A 9,764-nucleotide genomic window follows, 5' to 3' on the forward strand; every position below is an offset into this window, starting at 1 on the left:
CCCTCCTCGGCTTCCGTCGCCGGTGGGCGGGCTGCGCTCTGCTGCCTCCTGGCGGCGGGAGGTGCGCACTGACTGGCGCGGTGTCCGAAGGTGCAGGTGCAAGCGAGACCCATCAGAGGCGGCGGTGTCTGGACCACGGTTGTTTATTGACGGCTGCGTTTTTAACACTGTAGCATGCGTGTACATTACATAGCAATAGAGCACGCCTGTGCTCGCCAACAAAGAGGCGGCCTAGAGGGGCAGCGCCCAGGTCCCGGGGCGGCGCCATGTCCTCCTCCCACGACGGGCCGCTGGACTAAGGCGCCGACTAGGAGCCCTCGGTGTCAGTGTTGTCGCTGCCCGTGGTGTTCTCCCAGTCCACCTCTCCCTGCCTGGAGCCGTGCTGCACCTTTCTGAGGGCCCGCTTCCTGCGGGAGACCCAGACGGCACAGGTGTGCGCGAGTGGGCCCAGGGCTGCGGCCCCTTAGCACCCCCACCGCGGCCATCCCTCGGGGGAGCCTGCCTGGGACCGCCCACCGTGCGGGCCCACCTGCGGTAGTTCTCGAAGCTCTCTTTGAGGCGCCGCCGCCCCTTCTCCTTCTCTGGGGGCTCCCTGCTGCTCAGGCCTGCATCCTGAAGAAGGGTGAGGACTCTCAGGCTCCAAACAGCACCCTGGTGGGCCCTACCCGCGCCCTGCCCCAGGGATGCAAACTGCGGTCCAGGCCAGTTGCGTCCCCCGTGCACCTGGTGAGGGGAGCAGGGTGTGCTGTCGCCTTTCAGATGACGACTGGCCCAGACCAGCAGCCAGAGGGGCTGGGCTCCAGGCCAGCGTTCCTTCTGCTACAATGTCCAGGGGAACCCCTTTGCTGTCGGACTCCCATGTGGTGGACTGTGAGACTGAGTTCCCACTGAGGTTAACGCTGCGGCCCTCCCAGAAGACAGACTTCCCATAACTGCCATACTGCTGGCAGAGTTCCGTCCTGCCCCGCCCCCTGCCCCCTCTCCAGCTGCTCTGTCCAAGAAGGGAGGAGGCACAGCTTCCTGTTCCAAAAACCACACCCCAAGCGCCCATGGGCAGAGACCCTTGTGATCACCCTCCAGGCGTCCTGTGGAGCAATCACCCTCCCTGTGATCAGTCACACTGAGGCCCATGCCAGGGACATCCCAGGGCACCAGGGACCCCAGGCAGCCTTACGTCGGGGGTCAGTGAAAGCCGCTCCTTCTGCAGAGCCACAGAGGGCTGCTCCAGGCTCTCCCCAATGGCCTGGCCACCTGCAGAGAAGAGTTGTGCTTGTGGTCCTGCCCACCTTCCATACCTCCCCCTCCCCACCCCAGACATGTCCTGGGTCCTCACTTGGACTCCGCAGAGACTCCCATTGTATAGACAAGGGGACTGGGGCTCAGAGACCTCACCTCCCACTCCCCACTCCCAGGAGCAGATCCCAAGTGCTCCCAGAGCAGGTGGCTTGGCCCCTTCTAGGTAAGGACTGGGGCACTGCAGCAGCTGGGAGCAGAACACACCAGGCTGCTGGGCTCCCTCAAAATCTGCAGTGTCTGACAGATCCAGGGCCCAGGACCTTCAGAAAAAGTACTCTGTTGGGCTGGCTCCCCTGGACTGCCCATGATGGGGACTGTGGATTTCAGGGGACATTGTGGTGAGAGAGGCCGAGGCCCAGGTCTCTCCCTGAAGCTGACACCTTTCCCTCCTCCTTGGTCTCTGACCCTGAAGCCTGCCCTGCCTCCTGCAAGGGGCCACACCAGCCCTGAGTTGGGGCTCCCTCCCAGGACAGCTGGGCTGGCAGCCTTCCCCTCCTGCTCGATGCCCGTGGGTATTGCCCGCCTGTCCCCATGTGGGGGCTCAGTGGCCTCAAGCTCACGTCTTTGGGCAGCAGCAGAGGGACCAACCTCTTACTTCTCCATTTGCTGTCCCTTCTTCCTCTTTTGCCCCCCTCTTTAGAATCTGGGTTCAGGCCTGATGCTGAGGAAGTCTGTTTGGCTTTCCATGCTACCTCCCCCTCCCCTTCCACACCCAGTCCTTCCAACCTCCCCTCTGACACCCACCTTCAGAGCGAGCCCCTCGTCATCCCCTCTGGACCATCTCCTGGCCACCCTGCCCAGTCCTGTGTCCAAGCAGGCAGAGAGATCCCGCCCCTGCCACCCAAAATCCCCAGCACTGTTACCACCTGGGTGGTACCACATGACACACCTGGGCAGAGACCTACTGCAACCTCCCCAGCTCCCTGCTCTGGGGGGGGCAGGATTTCTCCACTCAGCATTCCCAGGGCCCAAGTGGGCTCCAACGGCCAGATGTACTCTCAAGGTCAGAGCTGGGGTGTGGACCTGCAAACCTGGGGGGCTCTCGTTTGCTCACTGGGGAACCTTGGGGGGTTATTTATCTCTCTGAGTCTCAGTGTTCCCATCTGTAAAGTGGGGCTGTGATGGTCAATGGGTCAGGGCTGGGGCCCGCATCCCCAGGCACTGTCACTGGGCTGTGTGTGCTGTAGATCAGGACAGGGGCCAACTTGCAGCGGTAAGGAGGCCTTGGCCAGATTCCTCCATGAGAAGCCGCTCCTTCCTCACCTTTGTCTGAGAGCTGGGCGTTCTCCTCCAGGTCACGGGGGGGCGAGAGCTTCCCAAGAGAGAGGGGGCAACCAGTTAGACCACCACCCTCCCGGGACTGGACCTAACCCTCGTGCTGCCCACCCCGGGCCGCCCACCCCATCACAGTCACCCCCTGTGCAAGTTTCTCAGGGACCCTTATGCTGTCTGGCTGAGCACTGGAAGGATGGCCTGCTGTGGGCAGCCAAGCTTCCAGAGCTTCTGAGGGACACATGTGGGACTGTGGTCTGGCAGAGGCAGTGGCCCAGAGCCCCAGGTGAGGCCAGCCCTGGGCTGACCCCTGGAGTCACACTCACCTCCTGGGAGTTCCTGGGTGAGCTGTCCTCCAGGTCGGAGCTCTGTGGTCACAGAAGAGGGGTCAGCCAGCAGGCCATGGGGGAACAGAAACACTCCCAGGCATGGGACAGGGTGCGGAGAGGGGTTCCAGGCCAGCCCATCCTCCAGGGAGGCCTCCCTCCAGGGCACAGCTGGCATCTGGCCAGAACACCCCTCCATCCCCTTCACCCCCACCCCGAGCCCTGAGCTCTGCCATCCCTGCAGCCCACCTCCAGGAGGGCTCAGTGAGGAGCCAACCTCACAGAGGAGGAAGGTCCGGGGTCCCACCAGGGCCACCAGCAGAGCAGTGGCCAAGCCAGGCCAGGGCCGGGGCTCTCTGGAGGCTTCTCCTCTGGGCTCTGTGGTGTCTAGGGACGCACCTGCCCCTAAGTGGCCAAACCCCTGAGCCCCACTGTGGCAGAGCTGTGGCTCTGACTGATGGACACTGGCCCCGGGGGAGGCCCACCAAGACGGACGTCTCCAGCTGCTGCCGCCTGAGCCTGCCCTCCGCGGCCAGCAGCTGGCCCTCGCGCTGGAACAGCTGCAGCTGCAGCTCGTCTGCCTTCTCGCTCAGCTCGCGGACCTGCTTCCGCAGCGCATCCTTCTCCTGCAGGTTGCGGGCTTGCTGTGCGTGCAGCTCCTCCTGCCTCGCGATGGCCTGGGGGTGGGGTGCAGCTCAGGGACCCCTGCAGAGCGCAGCCTGGGCCCCTTTCCCCCGCCCCCAGCCCACATGGGGGTACTTTCACTTCTCCCCCCCTCCCCAGCACTCTCACTTCTCTGCACAGCCCGCCTGATTTCTAGCAATGTTCCCCGGAGAACTCCCAGCAACGGGTGGGGCGGGGGGCAGGTGACAAACGCGCCCACCTCTTCCTCTTTCTTCTCTGTGGACGTCATTCATGTTTAGGGGGTTTTAAACATAATACAGGCTCATGATGGAAAGGGTGGACCATTAAGAAACTACAAAGAAGACAGTAACCCTCAGCCTAGTCCCTGCTGACCGTGCGTGACTGGTCTCCAAGTCCTGCTCCCTGTGCAGACATCCCGCACGGGTTTACGCCGCACGTGCGTTTTACACATTTTGGGTGTGGCTTGATATCAAAAAGGAGATTGTTGACAGCAGTGTAAGATTCTTTAAAAAGAACGCCCCTTGCTTTATCATGCCCGCTCTCCACCGGGGGACATCGAGGTGTGAGAATGAACTTGCAGAGGCACAACGGCCAGACCAGGAGGCTGGCCCACGACCTACAGTGACTGGCCCAGGAGGCAGCGGCTGCAAGTCAGACTTGTAGGAAGCCAGCCTCTGTCTCCAGCAACAATCCAGGAAGCTAAACCATATCGCTGTGTCGGTTGACCCCAGACGACCAGGGCTTGATTCATGACAGAACTGCCTGAATTTCTGTGCCTGCTTCCAGTGTAGGACCAACCAGAGAAAACCCTCCTGCTCACCTGCGGGGCCCGCCCCCCAGCTTCCCCAGGCAGATGGCACACCTGTGGCTGCCCTCCTCCGCCTGCCCTGGGGTGGTGCAGGGCCCCTGCTCTGGCAGCTCTGGCGCATGGCTGCACCCATTTACAGGGGCTGCCCCAGACCTCACCATTGTCCATGGCCCTTAGATAACACCCACACACCAGGCTTTTCCTGAGTTACTGTTATTCCCACCAGAGAGGTTTCCGGAAGTGGAATCGCTGGGTTAAAGGGGTCTGCATCTAAGACTGTGGATTGCCCTGCAGATCGCCCTGCAGATCTCTGCCGCACCAGCTGTAACTGATTAGAAACGAGCCTAGCGATGGGACGGCAAAGTGACGGGAAACAGTGAAGCAGATGCAGCCCTCCCCACGCTCGGATGCTGCCTCCTACCCACGCCCATGAGAATGCCGCCAGCCAAGGTGCCACTGCTAAAAATGTATTTGCGAGACAAGTCAGGAAGCTTCTATTTTTGTAAAAACAAAAATGAAACTACCCAGATACTGAAGAGAGTCTGGTATGTCCAGCAGAAGGTGGACCATGGATTTTGGGGCAGTGGGCTGGGGTGCAGCTGGCAGAGGGATAGCCACTTCCTGGGGTTCTCATCTGTCGTTGAAAAACCATCTTGACGGCGGCCTCCCCTTGAGAAGTCATTGCATGGGTGGTGGGGCTGGGAGGCCCTACCTGGTCCCGCTCGATGGCGACCTCCTCCATCTGCTGCAGGATGGCCTCGATGCGATCCTTGTACATCTTGGAGTCCTTCCGCAGGGCCAAGCACTGCAGCTCGAACATTTCCTTCTCCTCCATGCACTGTGGGAGATGGTAGCTAGCCCCCTGCCCTCGGCCCCCATCCTGGCCCGGGTCAGGCCAGCTGGGATGGGATGGGGGAGGGGGAGGAGAGAGGGGGAGGGGTTGCTTGAGCCCTGAGGTCCCCACCAGGCCTGAGCTTCACCAAAGGTTGGCCGTGAGCCTGCTGGGTGAGAAGGCTGGGCCTCTACCTCCAGGAAGGGGGAGTAGGGGGCCGTCGAGCTGAGAGGCCGCCCCACTTCCAGGCACGTGCAGCCCAGTTCCCCCTCTACCCGCCTGCCCACCGCGTACCCGGGCACGCAGGGCCTCGGCCTGGCGCAGATCCTTGCGCAGGGAGAAGATGGCGCTGGTCTGCTCCTGGTGGTCCCGCAGCGCCTGCCGCCAGTCCTCCTCCAGCACCTGGATGTAGGGGCTGCTCTTGTCCGGCTTCCCTTCCTGTGGGCAATGAAGGGAGAGGGCAGTGGGGACGCCTGGCTGGGAGACCCAGGCCCGGCTGCCCCGTGCCCGCCCCACGCCGCCCCGGCCGGGCCCCCACCTGCACAGAGGCCTCCAGCCCCTGCACCCGCGCCTGCAGCAGCGCCTTCTCCTGCTGCAGCTCCCACAGCAGCTCCTGGCTGGGCCGCTGCTCCATGGCGTGCCTGAGCTTCAGCGTGTGCTTGCGTTCCACCGAGCAGTCGTCCTCTGCCTTCATGAGGCTGTGCTTGAGCCGGTCGATCTGCGGGACCAGCTGTCAGCCAGGACCGCGGGATCCGCCGCCTGGCCCCCACCCCGAGCAGCCCGGCCGTGAGCAGGGGCGGGCAGGCACCTCCAGCTGCAGGTCACGGTTCCGCATGAGCGCGGCGCCCCTCTCCTCGCTCTGGCGGGCCAGGCGCATGGCCAGGTCGTAGTTGTCCTCCTTGCAGCGCTGGAGCTCGCGGCTGCCCGCCTCGCAAGCCTCCTTGAGCCGCTGCACGCGCTCCTGGTGCTTGCGCAGCAGGCTGTCCTTCACCCTCAGCTCCTTGATCAGGTCGTCCTTGGAGCTCAGCAGCACCGTCAGGTCCTGCACCTTCTTCTGCAGCTTCATCACCTCGCTCATCAGCAGCTGCATCAGGCCCGACTCCCCGGACGCATCTGTGGACCAGACAGGCATCAGTTGGGGTGCCCCTCGCCTCCCTCGCCTCCACTCGAAGGGTCAAATCCAGGTCGCTGCAGCTCCCCATCAAGGAAAGGAACTGAGGTTCTGACTCACTGCTCGGTCCTGTTCCCACCACCTCCCAGGACAGGGCGTCCCTCTTTGTCTAATTTTGTTATCTTGATTGAGAGGCAACTCAGAGCCAGGAGGGCCTTGCTCCACCAGCTGCTGGGACCAGCAGGCCCCATCCTGCCAGGGGCAGATGGTCTTCTGGGCCACGAATCAGCCTGTGCACCCCACCTCCCACCTGTTAACCCTTCGGGATGGGAGTGGAGCCAGACAGGGCCCCATGCTGGCACCCTTCCCCGCAAGGCTCACCTGTTTTCATCTGCAATGTATCCATCAGGGGGCCAGGTGGGAAGGGGCCCACCAGCCCCACCCCTATGCCGGCCCCACCCCGTCCCCTCGAGGCTCCCATGCCGCCCCGCCTCCAGTGTCCCCAGGCCCAGGTCCCATTCCTCACCGATGATCATGGAGAAGACGCGGGTGGGCTCCTTGCCTGTGACCTTCTTGTAGAGCTGTGGGTAGTACAGCTCCAGGCTCTCAAGGAAGGCCACGTAGCCCTTGTGGCCAGTCCGCTGCAGGATGTCCAGGAGCACACCTGCAAACCAGAGAGGCCCAGCTGAGCCTGAGCGGGTTAGGCAGACAGAGGGACAGGGCTCGGGGGCTGGGAAGTCCCCATTGCCACCCTGCAGTTGGGGTTGCAGTGCGCTCCAGGGCAGGTGCAGGGCCGGGACCGCCAGCACTGACCCACTTTCCGCTTGCGGATGACCAGGTTGGGGTCGCTGAGCACCTGCTCCTCATCGTCAGGGTTCAGGACCTTGCACTGCCGCAGGTAGGGGGTGATGCGGGCGGGGTCGATGACCGCGATGAGCTTTACGCGGAAGCCTTCCAGGGCGCTCCAGCACTCGTCCTCGTTCTCGTAGTCGGACATGGCTGCTGGGGGCGGTCGGGGAATGCTTGCCGCAGTCTGAGTCCTGACCCAGGCCTGCCGCCTTGATGCCTGCCAGGGCTCTGGACACAGCCAGACAGGAACTCAGCCCAGGGGACTCCAGGAGAGGTGTCGTCAAGAGAGGAAGCACCCCGCTCCCATCAGCTCACCCGGTCCTGGGCTTTCTTTCTCCCCAGTCACCCCAGTAAGCATGGAGGAGGATGTGGGGATGCTCCAGGGACAGGTGGCATCTAAGAGAACACTCTTCCCTGCACTGTGGCCCTCCTCTGGCCTCTGCCCCCCCAAACCCCCTGAAGTGTTGTGGGGCTCTCTTCCACCCATGGAGGTGAGGGGTCGGGAGGAGCTGGTACAGCCACCCTGGCAGGTGTGGGTGGAACCCCGGCTCCAGCCCCCAGCTGGCCAATGCCCCAGCTGGGGCCAGAAGCTGGTTGGCCTGGGACCCTGCCACCTGCCAGGCACCAGGCTGTGCTGCTGGGGACTTCCTCATTCCCCGACAGTGCCTGCTCACATCCAGTCCCGTCCCCTCCTCTCCTTCCGGCGGCTGCTGGTGATGCAACGGTCATCCAGCTGCTGCGGGGGCCAGCCTGCTCCAGGTCAGGCTCAGCGACACGGTGCCCTTTGGGACAGCTGACTGTGGACGGCCCACAGGAGTGCCAGGGCCCCGGCACACTGGAGGGCGGACTGTGTTGCCCATGGCTGGCCCGGGATGCAGCTCCACGCCTCATCCAGGCTCTCAAGTCCTGGCCACCAGCCATCCCTGGGATCCTCTCCACCTCCCAGGTGAGGCCTGCTCTTGGCCACACTCTGGGGGACTGTCACGCCAGCTCTCCGCCTGGGAACCCTCTACATAGGAACCACTCACTGCTGGTCTCTTCCACCAGTGGGCAGGAAGCCACTTTCTCCAGGGCTGGGCTGAGCTGGGAGCAGCCACGTGGTCGTGCCTTGTCCCGGCAGTGGGGATAGAGACCCTGACCGGCCACCTCAAACTGAGCCTTCAACCTGAACAGGAGCGGTTTCCAGCCCAGAGGACCTAGACCGCACTCCTAGAGATGCGGGTGGCAGCGGGTCTGGTTTGCTGAGGGGTCTAACTTCCCGCTGCTCTCAGCCAGCCAGCCTGCTGGGTGACAGACAAGGTGTTGAATGAGAACAGCAGCAACTTGCTGGACAGTCTTTGGAGCATTTGGCCTGTTCCCTGCCTTTCTGGCCTAAAGTCCACAGGTCCCACACCTGACGCCTTGCTGCTAATTCCACTGAAATGACAGCAGGTACAGATGGCTGTGAGGGGGGGCAGGGCATCCCTCTGGGGTATTTGCTCCAGACCCCGCTCCCTGCCCCCAGGAGTCCTGAGCTGAGCCACTGAGGATTCCTAGCCACCCTTCAGAAAGGGCAACAGACCAGCCTACCTCAGGGTCCTCCCGGGGCACCTGTGTAGCTGGTCGCCGGTCAGCCTGGAGTGGTAGGAGGTGCTGCTGGCTGCTGCGAGGTGAGGGAGGGCGGGGCCGTGGAGCCGGGAGGGGAGCCTGTGCACTTCCTGATGGTTCTGGTTAACCCCAGGCCGGCCAGTCCTCCCATGGGGGACGGGCCCTGTGGCTGCCTTCTGAGTCGCCCTGGGTGGCCCCAGGAGATGGCGGCAAGAGGGAAGTGGAAGTCGCCTGCTCTCCGAGGACAGCAGCTGGTCAGAGCCCTCCCCGGGGGGTGGGGGTCCTGGGACCTGCCCTGGAGGCCCAGCCCTGACCCTAAGAAGTTCTATCAAGGCTCTCCCAGGGCTGGACGAGACCAAGCCACCTTCCAGTCCACTTGGGCCCCCTAAGGACTGCAGTGTGGTGTCCAAGAGGTCATGGGCCTGGCCGCACTTGTCCCACACTTCCACCAGCCCCCACTGCAGCTGGTACCCTGTCCCATCCTGAGAGCATCCCCACTCTGCAGCCCCCTCCACCAGGATACAGGGGACACAGGCGGCAGGACCTAGGACTGTGAGGCCACTCCCTATGGCCCACAAGCCAGTTTCTCAAGGGCTGTAGACAACTGGGCAAAGCTTGGGCCAACAACCATAGCACCAGTTCTCTGTGGAGGGTACTCCCCAGGCCCCCACCCCTGGCTGCGAGCTGTGTCCTGACAAGCAGGAATCCCCAGGCCCCACCTCACCGGGGCAGCCTTACTGGTTGGACTGAGTTGCCACCTGCCAGGCTGAGGCAACAGCTCCGGGAAGGGGCTGCGGGTAGGCGGGCAGGGAGGCAGCCTGACGGGTGCTCCTGGCTCCACCATCCTGAGGCGGCTCCCTTCTGCGTAGCCAGCCCTTCCAGTGGGGTCCTGTACCTCAGCCTCGGGGTTCTTCTCTGCCTCCTGGCCCATGGCGGTCAGTCCAGGCACTGCTGAGCTACAGTGGCAGCATGGTGGCCTGGCCTTCCTGCAGGCCTCCCAGAGGCCCGACACACCCTCCAAACGCAGTCCCCTGGCCC

At 63.4% G+C, this 9,764-nt stretch overlaps 1 protein-coding gene across 3 annotated transcripts; it reads right to left on the reverse strand.

Annotated features, from left to right (window-relative positions):
- Positions 1-125: 125 nt before the first annotated feature.
- On the reverse strand, positions 126-8,838 carry CARD9 (caspase recruitment domain family member 9). 3 transcript variants are annotated; one of them, XM_032478794.1, is made up of 13 exons: positions 8,709-8,838; positions 7,104-7,367; positions 6,817-6,954; positions 5,988-6,292; positions 5,718-5,897; positions 5,474-5,617; positions 5,060-5,185; positions 3,380-3,571; positions 2,895-2,936; positions 2,560-2,608; positions 1,175-1,251; positions 530-612; positions 126-407 (listed from the first exon to the last, which is right to left on the reverse strand). In XM_032478794.1, the coding sequence occupies exons 2-13, from the start codon at positions 7,285-7,287 to the stop codon at positions 308-310; spliced, it is 1,620 nt and encodes a 539-aa protein (XP_032334685.1). In that variant the 5' UTR covers positions 7,288-7,367; positions 8,709-8,838; the 3' UTR covers positions 126-307. The 3 variants fall into 3 exon arrangements, with proteins under 3 accessions (XP_032334685.1, XP_032334687.1, XP_032334686.1); XM_032478796.1 differs by having other exon boundaries at positions 7,104-7,289; positions 8,709-8,822; XM_032478795.1 differs by having other exon boundaries at positions 7,104-7,292; positions 8,709-8,811.
- Positions 8,839-9,764: the final 926 nt, after the last annotated feature.

Source organism: Camelus ferus, chromosome 4 (assembly GCF_009834535.1).
Source record: "Camelus ferus isolate YT-003-E chromosome 4, BCGSAC_Cfer_1.0, whole genome shotgun sequence".
Classification (NCBI taxonomy): domain Eukaryota; kingdom Metazoa; phylum Chordata; class Mammalia; order Artiodactyla; family Camelidae; genus Camelus; species Camelus ferus.